This window comes from Desmodus rotundus, chromosome 2, assembly GCF_022682495.2.
Source record: "Desmodus rotundus isolate HL8 chromosome 2, HLdesRot8A.1, whole genome shotgun sequence".
In the NCBI taxonomy this organism is placed as follows: domain Eukaryota; kingdom Metazoa; phylum Chordata; class Mammalia; order Chiroptera; family Phyllostomidae; genus Desmodus; species Desmodus rotundus.
Window position 1 is genome coordinate 57,890,465 of NC_071388.1, and position 17,462 is coordinate 57,907,926.

General features: G+C 42.7%; 1 protein-coding gene across 1 annotated transcript in view; it reads right to left on the bottom strand.

Moving 5' to 3' along the window:
* WWTR1 (WW domain containing transcription regulator 1) overlaps window positions 1–17,462 on the bottom strand; it is a 122,636-nt gene that overhangs the window by 12,581 nt on the left and 92,593 nt on the right. The window contains exon 4 of the mRNA XM_024556302.3: window positions 12,415–12,617. Coding sequence (XP_024412070.2) covers window positions 12,415–12,617 — 203 coding nt within the window. The remainder of the gene's footprint in view (window positions 1–12,414; window positions 12,618–17,462) is intronic.

The following is a 17,462-nucleotide window of genomic DNA, read 5'->3' on the forward strand; positions in this document are numbered from 1 at the left end:
GATTTTAGAGAGTAACTGCTGTCTAGACAAGTCTAATGAAGTCATCGGCTATAAAAATGTTGGGTTACTAGAGTTCATTGCACTGTTACAAGGAGTTCCGGTAGCATGACTGTTACAAGCTGAGAGAGACCTGATTGACAAGATGCTGCATTGCTAATGGATACTGAACTCACTACCCTGGCTAGGAAGGGCTCCTGGTTCACTCCTGCTCTTTCAGAAGGAAACATTCAGAATACTTAACAAGTGTTATTCAGTTAACACATAAAAAGCAAACCAAAAAAAAAAAAAGGAGATTTTTTAAAGGTAATTAAAATCCATAATCTAAATCTTGGAAGTCTCTTCTTGATAAATCTAGAGAAATGGAATATTTTCTGATAACTGTCTTTCCATGGCAGGGAGTGTGCCCTGGAAACCTTATTCTCCAACCAGAGTTTACCTGAAGGTCTCATGTGGATGAATAGCAGGGACCAAACCTGCTATGAGGAGACTGGAACCCACCAACCCCTCAAGCACACTCACACACTAATAAATGTGGGGCTTATCCCCAAAACTGATGTCCTTTGAAACATACAAATTGAAGGGATGGCTACATTTCATTGTGTTTGACATAATCTGATCACCATATGTTTTAAGCATACTGAATGAATTCGAAATTTCTAGGTGGTCTGAATATAAATATAAGAATCATTTCTGGAATTTCATGGCATTAAAAATGCATACTATATACATAAAGCATATGAATTATTCATAATCTGTTATGGTATATGGAAATGTTTAAATTATAAGAAAAACATCAGAAACCAGGGATATTAGATATAGTTCTAAACTTTCCTTTTCATTTATTATTTTAAAGACTTTTTAAATTTATTTTTATAGAGATGAGAAGAGAGGGAGAGAAACATCGATGCAAAAGAGAAACTTCAATCGGTTGCCTCTCACACGCCCTCAACCAAAGGCCTGGCCCACAACCCAGGCATGTGTCCTGACCGGGAATTGAACAAGTGATCTTTTAGTCAGCAGTACGATGCCCAACCCACTGGGCCACACCAGCCAGGGCTCCTCTTCATTTAAATTACTCCTGGCATATTTCAAATAAACACAATATAGATTTTTTTATGCTTTTATGTGGCTAAATATATAAATAAAATTCAAAAGAACTATATATAATAAGCAAAGCTGAAAGAGCCTTACTACATTGGGGAAAACATTTGGGCCATTTCACATCTGTTTCCTCTGTTTTAAATCAAAGACAACCAAAGTTCCATTCTTCAGCATCGGTCTCCTACTCTGAAGACTTGACTCCCATGTCATAATAAGCGCAATGCTACATTCTGTCTGTAGGGGGCACACAGAAGCATTTCCCACCTTCAGGTGACTAACATGAGAGAACACAGAAAGGACGTTTGTTGATTGCACCTGAATAATAACTCTGAAATTTAAATTAGAAAGTTATTATTCCCACATTATTCTTGGGTCACAAGTCAGCTCCACACAGCAGGCAATCTGAAGACTGTGCCGGCCCCTGCTGTAAAGCCACCTACAAGTGGCCCACAAAGCCCTGCAGGACAGCTCTGTCCACGTCTCCTTCATCTCTGACATGTCCCCTCCCTCATTCCCTAACCGCTGCCTCTCCCACTTCCAGCATCTGCACCAGCTGTTCCCTCTGCTTGGAACTGCTCCTCAGTTCTTCCCACAGTCCACTCCCTCACGTTTGTGTCCAGCAAAAATGCCACCTCTTCAAAGACTGCATTAAATTTTCTTCAGAGCAACTTATGTATCTGTTGTCTGTCTTTCCTGTCAGAATGTGAGCACCACGAGAGAAAGGATCTAATCGGTCACATTCACTCCTCTGTCCCCACTGCTATTAACAGCTAGGCATATAGTGAGTTCTTGATCCATATTTGTTCAATGAATAAATAAAAGTTACTGGAATTCAAATGGAAATATGTTATATTGTAATTAGCAATAAAAGAAAAAATAAACCGAGAACATTCAATTCTCATCTTCAACCACAAATATGAGTGCAATGGCAGCCTACAGTGTACACCTCAATGAGCCAGGCGCAAACTCCGTCCTCACAATCACCCTGTACTCCTGCCTGCTCCTAGCACGGAGGGTGAGCAGAAGGTCAGGGGCAGAGATTCCGGGGCCAGAGGCTTGGGTTTGAACCCTGGCCCTGTCACCTCTCCACCAGTTATTTAATCCCTGTGTTCCTCATTTACAAAGTGGGCATAACAACAGCATCTATTCAACAAGGCTGCTGTGGTGATAAAGTGAGGTAATACATACACGGGGCTTAGAACAGTGCCTAGCACACGAGATCACTTAGCAAGTGTTAACTAAGTAGTAGTATCATTATCTCATGTTCTATATTCCAATCCCAGCAAACAAAACTTAAAAAATCTTAAAAATCACACTATTGTACTCATCCACTCTAAGTGGTTTGACACTTCTTCCTGGTCAACCCTCACCTTGCAAGCATTAAACCGAAGTGTGAAGTTCATCAAGATGAATCAGCAAGGCTAAAAAAACAATGTCTTCTTTTCAATGAGGAGAGGTTTGCACGTGTTTTTGTATAACATCAAATTGGTTTTTTATAGAGACTGAAAAATGGTGAGAAGTTTCATTTCACTTAATTATATCTTATATTATTCTACATTTAGAATTTCTAAAAGGCTAGTCTTTTTTTGAACGACAATATTTTCCTATTTCTGCTCATGAATGAAAGGTGGAAAAACGCCACAAAATCCTAATTTTAAAAAATAGAAGGACTAACCTCACTAACACATCCCCATTCAAACAAAGGAGGATTAAAAAAAAAAAACCAAAACTAAATCTAGGTATAAAATTAAGCTCCAGACCCAGTAGGATTTGGGTTGCCACATGACACTCCCTACCCTGCATGGGCAGAAATGAAAAGACAAACACCTGACTTTAGTTTGACCAAGAAGAAGTCATCAAGGCTGTTGAAACTAAACCAGTTGAAGCAAAGATAGAAGATGGGAGCACTGGACTAAGTAAACTGATGAGAAAATAGGGACACAGCTGGCCAAAGCTGGTCTAGGACACGGCTCAAGCCTCCCACTCAGAGAACTGCTGGTGTACCTGCCCTAACTAACCCCGTGCCCAGCCCCCAGCTCCCTCTGGTCAAGGGAGAAGAAATGCTAAGCTGGAGTCACCTCCCAGCCCCCTGGTCTGTTCTCATCTCCCACTTCATTCTAGTTCAACAGGTCTATTCACAGACCCCTTCCCAGTGTCCCCTCCACCCCCACCCACCCTGTTCTCCCAAACAAGTGTCCAGTTTCCTACATTCCTCAGTACTTTGGTTTAGACCACACCACCTTTTCCAGGATGCCTTCCCTGACTACCCTAAGCACAGCAGGCCATTACCTCCCCTTTGTCCCAGCCTTGAACTCCTAAACAAACACCCAGCTGGGGTCTGTCACCAGCAAGTCTCCCAAACCACTCCTCATCTGGCCCCAAAGCAGCTCTCCCTACTCACTTCAATGCCATCGCTTCTCACCCCAGCTCCAAATCCGAGTCAACAGACTCTCAATCCTCACAACAATCCCTCCATTCATTTATTCCTTTAGTTATTATTTTTTCAATATGATGGAGACTCCCAGGTGCCAGACACAGTTCTCAGCAGCAGAGATACAGCAGTAAACAACACAGACCGTGCCCTACCTCGTGGAGTATTCTAGAAGGCAAGGAAGACTGTAACAAATAATGATGGACAAGGCCTAGCCTGGTGGGTTCCAACTCCTTGGTCCAAACCTCCCTTCCACCTCAAGCAGCAGGTCAGCACTGCTTCTCTAGGTATTTCAACTGGCCTGCCCACTTCCAGTCAAGGCTGCATCCAGGTCTCTGTTCTACACTTTGCTCAGGTCTTTACAAAGCGTGACCAGAGAAGAAAAACTGGATGGAAAGAGCCTGGGTAAAATGTCCTATGAAGAAGCAGGGGACTGTTTAACCAGAAGAGAGACTCGAGGGGCACACATTATTCAAACTATTAAGGAACGATTACGTGGAATCAGGGAGATCTCTTCTGCTCCAGATTGAGGCTGATACAATGAAGGGCTTTCTAGTTAGTAGTCCATTTAGGGGTAAAACTGGCTCTTCTCAATTCTCTGGGGCACTGGACACTGCAACTCTCAAGCAGTTGTTAAATATTCAGTGTTATTAGACATGTCTCGGGCTTGACACAGAGAAAAAAGTGTCCTTGGAATCAAAAAGATTGGAGTTCAAATCCCAGCTCAGTTACTCCCTAGCTATAACATCTTAGACTAAATTCTTAAACTTCCTTGATAGTTTGTTCATCTGACTCATTTTGCTGGGCTGTTATAAAGACTAAACAGCCTATTTATGAAGAACCTGGTACCATGAGACAGCCAACAGAATGAACGTCCCATTGCGGTAAGTGTTTTTGGAGGCACCAATATTAGCTACTACCTGCATATTGCTCAGGATGTGCGAGGCACCGTCCTCAGCATTTTAACACACTCTTTCATTTCATCCTCATGACAGGCCAATCATCTCCACGTTACAGATGAGGAAACGGGCACAGAGAAATGGAGCAACTTTCCCAAGGTCTGGCTCCAGAGTCTGTTCTCCTAACCACCACACGGAAAGTGGCAGAGAGAGGAAAGCTGAGGGTTGAAGTTGGCAACCCTCAAATTGTTGGCCCTTTCACCTACTGGCTGTGGGACTTGGACAAGTACTTCATTTCTCTGGGCCTGTTTTCCCAGCTCTGAAATGGAAATACTAACCCGCATCCTCCAGACAGTTTAGAGGAGGATTTAATGAAACAGCCTGTTTAACTCTCGAACAGAGTTAACTGTTTTGAATTGGGAAAGAGATAGAACCGCATGAATTCTATAATCCTTTTCAATGTATATGGGTGGAGCTAGTGTCCTGGGAATTCACAACACATCAACAAAGTTATATGTTCAGATTTTAAAGGCCAGTTTCGGAAAGATCTGGAAAGCTGCCTCTGGTAACCCCACCCCTCCCCTCCTCCACCACAACTTTATTTTTTCTCTAAATCCAAGCTGGGGGTGGAAAGACTGTGGCAAAATGAGAGCTTGAGAATCTCATTCGGAATTTGTGGTGGAGGCTGTGGTCATCCATCTAGCTCCCTGAAATGAATAATTACATGCAGGCTTAAAAACACCCTCTCCTAGCAGCTGGGGCCAGGGGGAGGGTGGTGGGTAAAATAGTTGGAGGGGTGAGGGATGTGAAAATGCTGATTTATCAGTGGAAGGTGTCCCTGGAAGCAACCCCCCAACCTCCTCTCCTTCCAGCTCCACACCGCCTGCAGCTTGCCTGTGGAATAAATCAACAGAGGAGTGAGAAAGTCAACAGCAGCTGAAAGCATCCTGCAGCCCCTCTGTCCTTGGCCTAGGGCGCATCTCCACCAGCCAGCTCCTGCTCACTGGAATGTACTTCAAAGAGAAACGAATGACAATAACCTTTTCTGAGGGTGCTCTGCTTGATATAAGTGTGTGTGGCCAGGGATTCCACACAAATGGAAGATTGAATTGTTTTAATTATAAAGGGTGGGGTGACTAGAAACAAATGAAAAAAAATAAAGACAATATTTTGAAATCCTAACATTAAAATAGTTATTCTGGTGCAGAGAAGCTGCTCTCTCTGCCAAAACCCAGAGGGACTTCAGAGGCAGAATGCTGAATTATTTACCCTCTTTATAGAAAAAAAAAAAATTCCTGATGTAAAGCTCTTTTTAACTCTGTGCCAACGGGTTCTAGAAATTCATTGTCACGTTTCCTGGAGCCTCCCTTTCTGAAATACTTCATCACACTCACTCAGCTGCCCGACTGTTGCTACGAAAGAACAGTCGGAACTCCAGCACTGTAGGGAAGACACTGGTTGAGTCCATAATTATTATCTACGGTCTATTTGTGGCTCTTTTAATTCAGGATGTATACAACAATCTTGTGTTAGTCTATAATCTCTGTTGTTTCTTAGAATCACATTAAGGGACACATTATAATTTAGATATTCTATTACAGTCACAATATAATTCCATGACACTCTCTTCGCTTAAAAAAATAGCTGAATGGATTTTGAAATGGAATATTTCTTCATACTTTCATTATCTTATTAAGTTCAGAAATAAGAAGCTGGTTTTTCCTTTGTGTAAACTTGGTGAATCTCCATTTTTAAAATGTGTTCAATTTATAACATTTTCAAAAGGCTCCTTTTGAAAAGACTTCAGTTGATATTATTCCTCAACAACATGAGAACACCAGGACATTTTAGAAAACGGATTATATTTCTAGGGCTTGCAGGCAAATACAATCCTTGATGGAAGCTGCAATGGAAGCCCTATGAGAAGAGGAACCAAGTCTGTTCGCTGCTCTGCGTTTGGTGTCTAGATCATCTGCTGAACAACGAGTGAATGAACTTCAATTGCCAGGTGGCTCCAGAGAGATTTATATATTGGTGGAGTCACAGTCAACCCAGAAACGTAATTCTATAACATGCTTTTTTAAAAGTTAAATTATAGCCCCTGTTCTAAAGAAAAGACTTTATGAAATAGCCACCATTTATGCTTCTGCTATGCTGTGACACTTTGTAACCTCTCTAAATAGCTATTCTTCACGTGACAAAAAACAGACCTCAGAACCTTCCCCGCAGACCAGAGCTGCTACAGCCGGGTGTGTTCCTCCCCAGGGCCCTTGGTCAGGAATGGCTGTGAGCGGCCAGCCAGCTGGCCAGCCGGACCCGGTAGTGGCTTTCAAGCCTAAGAGAAATCGGTGAGACCTGCCAAAAAAATTCCTCAGCCTCCCGCCCAAACCGTCTGTCCTGTCGCTGTTGCCCTGACAACCAGAGCCCAAGCTTAGTCAGCATTTTTGTTTGACAAGCTGCATTCTCCTGTCCACGGAGCCCCAATTAAGGAAAGGATGGAGGTAAAAACAGTGCTGGATTTGCTTGGGAACAGTAACCGTTTCTCAAAACACAGCCCCTCAGGAGGGGCAAGGGGAAGCCAAGGCTTCTCCACTTACAAGTTTTCTGGGCCCTGTGGGCTGACAGGAAATCTCCAAAGTTAAAATCTTGGAGGCAGAACCCCCCCAACCCCCCATATCCCCTGCTTTATATTGAAATGAATAATACACAGGAAAGGAAATACTGTCCTCAGATAAAGCCTGAGTCTGTTTTCATGTCAAGGAATTGTTCTTTCAGATGGTAAATAGGGACAGAGAAGCCTGTTTCTCAATTTCTGACCGGTTACTAAAATTTTCCATTTCATTGGGCAAAGTTGCAAACATGCCCTTTGTAATACTGAGCAAATACTGTGTTGAATTTTAAGCTGAAACAGCAGGATATTCTACAGTCATTGGAGGCATGTGCGGCTCACGTTATCTTAAAAATATGTTTCACCCTGTTGTTGAAAGGATTCCAAGTAGCTTAGAATAGATACGACCAAAGCCACAGCACACCTTCCATCACAGAAAATAAATGATGACTTCCCAATATATTGAGATAAAAAAACAGTAATATGATATACTATTAATTGTGTTTTAAAAAACAAAGTACACACAGAGATACAAAGTCTGGAGAAAAATCATCATCTTCATAGTTGCTCTACCTAGGAAAAATATGAGTGGTTGTTATGTTCTTCCTTGTTTTTTGAGTATTTGAAATATTTCCTATAATGAATGTGTTTTGTTGTTGTTAATTATTTTTATTTACATACAGTTCTGAGTTTTGACAAATACATAGAGTGATGAAACAGCCACCAAAATTAAGATGTAGAACTGAGCCATGACCCCCTAAGTTCCCCAGCACTGTCCCTTTGTAGCCGGGCCCTCCTCCCTGGCCACCACTCACCTGTTCTCTGTCCCTACTGCTTGCCTTTTCCAGAATGTCGTATGAATGGAATCATATAAATCATATAGTATGTAGCTTTTTTGGATCTGACTTATTTCACTTAGCAAAAGTGCTTGCTTTTACCTTAATTAGAAAAAAAACTAAATTATATTTTTAAAAGTTAAAAACTTTATCTTTCTACTTTAAAGAAAACTCCACAGACTAAATTCAATTTTTTTTTTTAATATGAAGATACCAGGAAGTACAACTTCAATTGAGATTGCTTTTTTTCTAAGGTTGCCGTTTCTCTGATGGACCTGAAGCTGCCTCAAAGCCTTTTGGGAAATTTAGCAAAACTTACACTCTCACTATCAGGGACAATGAAGGGGGTCTCTCCACAATGTCTGTGCTAGGTGCCTGTTAAGGGCAGGGGAAGATCTGCTTTCCTAACAAGGTAGTGCACTGGGTTCCCACCCGCCACACTCATGGCACCCCTGCACTTGGAGCGCCTGACGCATTCCAAGATGATCTATCAATGATCAGATACAAGAAGTTCAACTCTGTTGCTGCAGCAGCCAATGGTAAAGTGCACAAGCCATTTTTATGAACCTCTCCTGCTTCGGAAGATTCCTAGTGGGGGATACACCAAATCTTACTGGCCCTTGGATCCTAATTCTGTAGCTGTGCAACAACCTGTTGGTCTGAGGGGCCACTAGAAAAAAAAAAAAGAAGAAACATATGATGCTCACTTTCACTGAACTCTGTGCTTGGATGAGTCTGGCCTCTGCTCCAGTAATGAAAGTCAAAATGGCAGCTACCTGGACCCCAGCAAGTAGGGAGTAGTTTGAATTCACCCCCCTGGTCAACAATTAGATTTAATCATACTGTCTCCTCTGATAGAATATAAGTTGCCTGGAAGCAGCCATGTCCCATTTATTATTTTCCAACTATATAAATGTTGGTTGAATAAAGAAATGGTAAGATAAAGGAATTAAAAACATTTTTCCATCATGAAATCACGGAGGTTCACTTTAGATCTGCAATCAAACGTTCCTCAAATCCATTTTGTTAATATCCTGACATGATTTCAGTAGCAATGAATGAACACTGGAGCCCTTGGCATCGTGAAGTGGATATCAGATTGTGCACTGAGGACTGAGGAGGGGTTTTTTTGATGGCACAATATCACCAGACTATATGCCTAGAGGACTAATGGCATGAAGAAAGAAGCAAGAAGAGGAAGGAGAAGGAAGGAGGAAGGGGAAGTGGGAGAAGGGAGAGGGGGAGAAGGAGGAAAAGAAGAGAAATAGAATATTTATATAGCACATAATTTATAAGGAGCTTTCACATTTATTATATATTTAAGCATGATAAAAAAGGTACAGAATAGTGATGGTCTCCCAAGAATTAGGGAATAAATTCACCTACTTACTAAGGGAGGGTGACTACTTGTCACCCTCCCTTCCTACCACAGAGATGGAGCACAGGCAATTCTCCCTTGATAGAACTGCACGTAGGCAGAGGCCTGCCTGCAGGACAAGGACCCTGTGAAGGGAGGCTCTACAACTGGGGCTGCCCTTCAAGCACAAGGAGAGCCGGGCAGTTACAAACCGCCCAGTGAGCCAAGGACATTCAGGCAGTTGTTGACCACCGAGGACATGGAGTGGGGCGGAGTGAACACACGGAAGTGTAAAGATAATCTTCAGACCTCGCCAGGACCAATCATTTCCTCCATCCCTATAACATTTCTACCAGATGCTGGAAGGTAGCTAACAGGTGAGCCAAATGTCGCTTTTACTGCCGATCCATTTCCCTGCCTCTGCCCTGACTTAACTGCAACTAGTGAACCAGGAAAATCACCAAAAGAAACAAGTAGAAAAACCACCAAGATGATAGACATAATCCGCACCTGTACAATCAAGCATCTTGGCAAATGCCCCCGAAACTGTCCTGGAACACTCCAACACCATTTATTATGTGGCTTTAAATAATATCTTTGACATTAAGGAGCAGGTTGCTTGTAGATGGGGAACAAAAGCTTCCACCATGAAAAAGCCTCTTTAGACCTTTATTCCTATATTCCATAACAAAAATAATGAGACATGTACCATCCATCCAATCTCTTTTTCCTCCTCCTTCTCCCAACTACACACACACACACACACACACACACAGAGTCAAAACTGAACTCTGTGAGGCTCTGTGAGCAATTTTGGACAGCTCTTCTCCCCACTGTCCTACACAGTGGAATGCACACCATGAGGCAGCAAAATGCACCAAATTCCTCAGCCGGTAGGGATCAGCATTTAAGGAACTTGGTTGGCATTTCTGTAATATGAACCATCAATACTACATTCTGGTTCAAAAGCACCTACAGTTGGAATAGAAGAAACAATCTGGGATACTTTTCCCTGCCCCCTTTCAGAAATACTTTCTGTGGGAAAGAAGGAGGTGGGGCAAGAGAAAGAGAAACACAGAAAGGCGGAAACTGAGAAACAATCTTCTCTGCAGAATGATTATGGCTTTGTCTACGAAAAAAAAATCATGAAAGCTTATTTAAATATAAAACTAAGAAAAAACTTACAAATGTTACTATAACAATACTGTTTAATTTATTCTACATTATCAAAAAGAGAAATTATTCCAAATGCAATTATTATCCAAAGACAGAAAACAATAATATAATTATTTCCTGTGGAGAAACATGATACTGTTTATCTAAAAGCAGTACAAACAACTGTTACCCTGAAATAACCATGAAACTTTTGGACATAAATCCTCACAGTAACAGGCAAAACTGTAGTTACAGTGTAAAGCTGACCTCAAATTTAGAGGATAGTTCAAGTGAACAACAAAGCACAATTCATGTTCATGTCCCTCATTTTCTTTTTCTTTAATAAAGATTTCATTTACTCACTTTCAGAGAGAGAGGAGGGGAAGGGAAGGAGAGAGAGAGGGAGAGAAACATCAATGTGCAAGATATATACCCATCAGTTGTCTCTAACACGCCCACAACCAAGCATCTGGCCCACAACCCAGGCATGTGCCCTGACTGGGAATCAAACCGGTGACCTTTTGGATCACAGGCTGGCGCTCAATCCACCTGAGCCACACCAGCCAAGGCTATTTCCCTCATTTTCAAAGGCTCTGTGTATGGACTTATTTTAATTCATCGTGTTTTTCAAACCTCACATAGCATAGACACTTTATATCTTAGAATGTATTTGATGAGAAATACATTATTCATTTATGGTAAGTCAATGTATTTTTTTAAAGTATCAGCTGTAACTAAAAGGAAAAAAATAGTGTTTACCCTAATACCTATACTCCCTGCAAGAACTAGTGAAAGGAAGCTACCCATGTATCTGGCTTCATGGGAGTCATAATGCCAAGTCTGAAGAATTAGAATAAATTGAAGCTTTTCTCCCCAAAATGTAGCCAGCAAAATTTACGAGACCCCGAAAACATGGGCTACATTCATTTTTGCAACTCAGAAGCAAGACTTCTGCTCTTGCCTAGGCCAAGCCTCAGAAGCAGGGAAAAAACTGGGCTCCCTCAGGGATTCTCTGTATTCAGTTTTTGAGGTATAGCCCTGAGCCCAATCCACAGATGAACGGTCTGTTGACTGATTGAACGAATGGACACACGCGGTCTGACACAAAGGCTCCCAATCAACGCCCGGGCAACTTTGCAGACCACTCTCCCAGTCCACATACAAAACATTTTCCTTTTTCACTCTCCCTCAGTTTTCCCTCTTTTTCATGTTCCATGGCAAATCAAATATTTTGCAAATTGTTTGTCATTTCTTCCACAGAACACCCCCTCTGCTATCTGCTCCATCTGGGGCAGTGGAGTGGGAAGCTCTGACTGCTTTGATCAAGAGAATACAGCAGAAGTGACTCTGTGACCATTGCCAGAGCCAGGCCCTAAGACACTGGCAGTTCCATTTTCTGTCTCTCGGAACATTCTCTCAGGGAGGCCCACACTGCTATGCAGTATGTCCTGTTACTCTGACATCGCCATGCTAGACATGCCATATGTAGACGCTCCAGGGTTTAGTCCCAGCTGAGCCCACTCTCCCAGCTATCCTGACCCCGGGGCCACATACTGAGTAAAGCCATCTTGGACCCTCCAGACCAGCCTGCCCACCAGCTGAATACCACACTAAGTGACCCCAGTCAGTACTATGTAGAGCAAAAGAACAGTCCAGCTGAGCCCAGCTCACATTCCAGACCCCGCAAAGTATACGATGTAATAATATGGCTATTGTTTGAAGTCACTACATTTCATGAAAATTTGTTACAAGCAATAAATAATTGGAACATAGTCTTTCTCTCCTAAAGACTAGCAGTGGCAGCCAAAGGCAGCAGGCTGGTATAGCTAGTCCTTGTACTAGCTCTGGAGACAGTGCAGGCAGAGAAGCTGGGAGAAGAAACTGGGTTCTACTCGTGAGGTTTGAAGCAGGGCTTTGGGCCTTTAATGCTTCTAGAGAAAGATTTACCCTGATGGTTAGCAGCTACCTATCCAATAGCTTTGGCAACAAAGGCCACAAACCCCACCAGGCACCATGAAAGGCCTTACCTGCCTCATGAGCTCCTCTTGGCGCATTCTAATCCTCTCTCTCTCCATCTGGATCCTCTGAAGCCGAAGTTTCTGCTGGTGCTGCTGCTGAGTGGTCAGCGCATTAGGCATACTCATGAGCCCTGCTGGCGGGTTTTGAGTAGGGTGGTTCTGCTGGCTCAGGGAACTGGGTGCCATTTGCTGCTGGTGTTGGTGATTCATCACTATGGGAGGGAAGAACATACAGGAGGTTAATGCCATGGGCCTACAGGAATCCATCAGAATGTCTTGTGCTTTGGAGCATAGATGCCTGAGATTCCTTCCAAAGTTCTTTCCTGTTAATCAATATTGTTTAAGTAGTCTCTGCCTTGATTCAATTCATGGACACTCAGACACTGGCCTCACTCCTGACTCATTTAGTTTCATCTTTTGTGCCCTGTAAAATAAAAATGTTATTTCATACCTTCCCTGTGTCTAGAGTGCACTTTAAGCTTTTCAGAGAACACAGTGGTTGGAAGTAAATTCTACAAAGGTGACCACAACATATGAGATAACTTCATCAGGACACCTGGGTATGTGAGTACTTCCTCAGGCAACCTGCCTGCTGAGGGCAGAGCTAAGGAAGGATGTGGTCATCAGTACATGTTGGGTGTACAACAGTATCTAGGGTGAATGAGAGAACTGCGAAGCAACATGTAAAACACAGCACCTGGACCAGCGACATACACACAACCAGCACCCCGTTAATGCTTTGTTAATAAAACGGGTGCGCCAAAGAAGTAAGAGCTAAGCTCAGGAACAAATAACTAATTGAGAAAAAAAAGTTTCAATTTTTGCAAAGAGAAAAATTAGTGATAGAGAAGTTACATAACAAGGTTAACCATGTTTGTGGTTGGATAAAGGCACTAGAAGTGTTTTAAACTCTTTAAGGATTTTCTATTTGTCTGCATTTACCAACATTTTATATTTTAGCATGTTGTACTTCACATTAGAAAACAATTGAAAAATCATCTAATAAATTCTGTAACTGGCATTCTCACACACAAAAAATGTATTTTAAAATGTGCTAGTTTTTCTCAAAACAGTTTACCAGTCAAATTTGCTTACCTTCTGCCTGGGCAATATCCTGGAATAATGAAAACCATGCTTTTCAGTCTATCTGTTCTTAGGTCAGAGCCAAAGACAGCAACTTCACTCACGTATACTCACACACGCACACACACAATGAAAATTGTCTGTAGGAAAATTGGTTCCCCTAAGGAACAATTAATTTCATGGTGGAACTTCCTCCAGTTAGGGGAGACGGGGTAAACTATTCTTTTTTCTTTTTTTCTTTAAAGAATAGTCTTTAATTTTTTTTTTCTTAATTGACTTTTAGAGAGAGAGAGAGAGAAACATCAGTTTGATGTTCCACCCATTCATGTATTCATTGATTGACTTTTATATGTTCCCTTACTGGGGATAGAACCCGAAACCTTGGTGTTTGGGGGCAATGTTCTAACTAGCTGAGCTACCAGGCTAGGGCTAAAGCATTCTTTTTAAAATTGTTATTTATTTGTTTTTGAGACAGGAGAAATAAGGGAGAGAAACATCAACGTGTGAGAGAAACATTGATCAGCTGCCGGTCACATTTACCTCAACTGGGGACTGGGCCTGCAACCCAGACATGTGCCCTGACCAGGAATTGAACTGGCGACCTCTCGCTTTTCGGGATGACACTCTCAACCAACTGAGCCACACTGGTCAGGATGGAAACTGTTGTTTTTTAAAAAATGTATTGATACACTCACTCAAATCTTTACTGCATTCCCACTGTGTTCTGGGCACTGGGCTTGCAGTTGGAATAAACAGCTCCTGCCCTCACAGGAACCAGTGGGCTACTGGAAGAATGAGGTGGGGTTTTATGTGTGGCTGTGGAACTTTAGAATGTTTGGCTTTGTAAGGAACCTTGGAGGTTATGTAGTCCATCCCTTCATTTTATGGAAGAAAAGACAAACCCAGAGAGGTGAAGAAATGTGCTCTGATTAGTGGCAGGTGGAACTATGGCCAAAGTTGCCTCCTGAGACCCGGTCTACCTGCTTTTCAACTGTCCTTGGCTGCCCTCTGCCTCACCTTAGACTGAAGAACAGGAACAATTGCTCAAACGGAGAGCAACCCTTTAAACAGTTTCCTTTGATAGCAAGGAAGTTCCACTTAGAGAGCAGGTCATCAAAAGTGGGCCCTGGGCCCAAAGGCCGTCCAGGTTACAAACAGGAAGTTTTCAAGGAGGGTTTGGATAGATTGACAACTCTCTGCTCAATAATAACCTACTGCAGAGGGAGGTCAGAATACGTGGAACAATCTGCCTAGACCGTTAGGTCTCCCTTCCTGAATGCAGCCCACCACAAAGAACACTCACCTCCTGGCACCATCTCTGGCACAGAGGAGGCTCAGTAAATAATGTGATGGATGAATAAAAGCACCTGGGCATTTCTTATGCTCTTAAGGGACGCCAAAAGAACCAAAATGAATATTCCATTCCCACAGCTTATCCCAAAGCACCATTTCTACCTCTATTGGAAGGGCTGAGTAGGAGGCCAGGGATCGTGCACGGGGAAAAGGTACTCTTAAATACAGAGTCAAGGAAGACAAAGCGCAGACACCCAGGAGGGAGCAGCTCAGTAGGCCTCTTTCAGGCCAAGGGGATGGGGATTATTTCCAGGGACCGTGGTTTCTGAGCCTCCTGAAAAATGATGCTCCTATTTTTCTGATATAACTAGCAACAACAGCAATAACAACAATAAAAATGCCCAGTTGTGTCTGTAAGGGAAGTGTGTAAATTGAATATTTCCAACACCAGAAACCCCCAAGGTAGGGAAAAGAGGCTTGTAAAGGTTAGTTTTTTCTGTCGGTAGTTTGGAAGTTATTAACTCTGTTAATTTTTATAACTCAGATACGTTGAAAAGTGTTTAAAAATGACTCAAGTCTGGTAACTTATTGACGTGACAAGTAGACAGGAGCAAGAAAATCTGCAGCGGCTGGCTTGGGAAGACTGCCATCGGTGTACAAAAGCCTGCCCTGGGTGTGCTCACAGTGGACTCTGTCACTCGTCTCCACACGGTAACCAGACACTGCCGGCAAACTTGACTGATGTCTACACCCTTATCTGGGGGAGTGTAAGACTTGGAGAAGAGCTCTCCCAAAACCACACCCTCGCTAGTCTTCAAAACACCAGCCCTGACGCAGCCGTCCACAGAGAGAGGGGAAAGGCGGAGATGCTGCTTTCTTCCACTTAATTTAGATTTGACCATTCAGACTAAGCATCTCCAGTTATTAACTGTAGAGACTGAAAAACAGTGGAACTTAGACAACAGCTATGTTTTTAAAGCAAGGCACACACAAAAACAAATAAGTTTGTACGAAGGTGGTAGAGTACGTAATAGCGAAGACTAAAAATGTCCACCAATGGGAGATGATGATCCGTTCACTGCGAGGAATTCTGTGTTAACTGCTGCAGAGAATAAGGGAGTTCTGCAGGTATGTTTATGGCACAATCTCTAAGAAACATTGTTCAGAAAGAGAAAAATTTGAGGGACAGCACTATATCTATGTCACACTCCTATCTGCAGTTAGACAAGGGGCTTTATCACACACATACAGCAAATCTCTGTAGAAGGGCACATGAGAAACCAGTTACAGTGGTGCCTCTGCAGAGGAAACTGGGGGTTGGGGATGGGAGGAGATCTTCCTTTTCCTCTTCTGCGCTGTTTGAACTTTTCCTACGCACACATATTACTTACGTAAAACACAACCAAAACGTAAAAGTAAAAAACATAAAATGAAACATGCTCATGTATGCATCAAATTCAGTATTTTCCTGGTGGAATGAAAGGAGGCAATCTCAAAGTTATTTCAAAAATAAATAAGGCTTAAAATATAGTCAAGGTCATCAAAGTTGAGAGCTCGCCTGATGTGAGTCCTCCTCGCGGAGAGGAGGAAATCAATACCCAGAGAAAGAGGACTGGGTCAGGACACCTGGTTTCCAGGGGCTCGTGACCCAACCTGCCACTCTGCTCTCTGTAGTCGTTTCACTTCAAGCTGGTACGGAACCTTCTCTGAGACTGGAGCTTGGGAACTTCACTGAGAGTTGGGGCTCTCTTTAAAGTCACTGCTTCTGTTAGCCACTAGAGACAACAGGGACAGAGGAGGCCCAACACAGAGATAAGCAGAGAAGAGGCCTACATGAAAAGGCCAAACATTTAACTGTATGATGAACAAAAATACAACTTGGGAAAATATTTCAGAACATTTTAGGGAGGGAAACAAGAGCTCATTTAAGAAAAAAAAAAAAGGCGGGGGGCAGGGGCAGAGTATCCCAAATGCAGCATCTGAGGCCAAACCAGGTAAGGGCAGACTGCCATTAAATGCCTCAACAGGGCTAAAGTCCCCGTCAGTTCTAGACTTTTGCCAGTCCCCACACAAGGGAGTAACCAAACAAGATCTCTCCATCGAAGCAGGAATGAGTGCATCAAATCTAAAGCAGAGACAACATTCTTTTCTCTCCAAAACAGTCAGAATTTCAATTTAAATCCACATTGCTCTTTTTCATTGTTTTCCTCTCCTTCTCCTTTTTCTTTCTTTTTTTCAATATATAGCTTTCTATTCTGTGCTTGGAAATCAATATAACCATGCTCTGCAGATATGTGACCAGAAACATTTCATTGCTATTATTTAACATAATGAAACACGAAGAAAAAAGAAACTCCACAGCATCTGAGATATAAACACTCTTTTGGTTCAAGGTTTGTGTCCTTGTGAAGCAAACAGTCAACATGGGAATGGGGTATAGCAGGGTGGGGGTGACTACACCGGAGAGGACCCTCTAGTTAATGCTGCCCGGGACAAGGTACACTGATGTACCTTCTAACACATTCCAGCAACACACTTAGTCAATTCATCTAAAAGCCCCAAGCCATGTAGCTCAGCTGGTTGAGTGTCATCCTGCAAAGCCAAAGGTCACTGGTTTGATTCCTGGTCAGGGCACATGCTTGGGTTGTGGGTTCGGTCCCCAGTTGGGCATTGTACGAGGC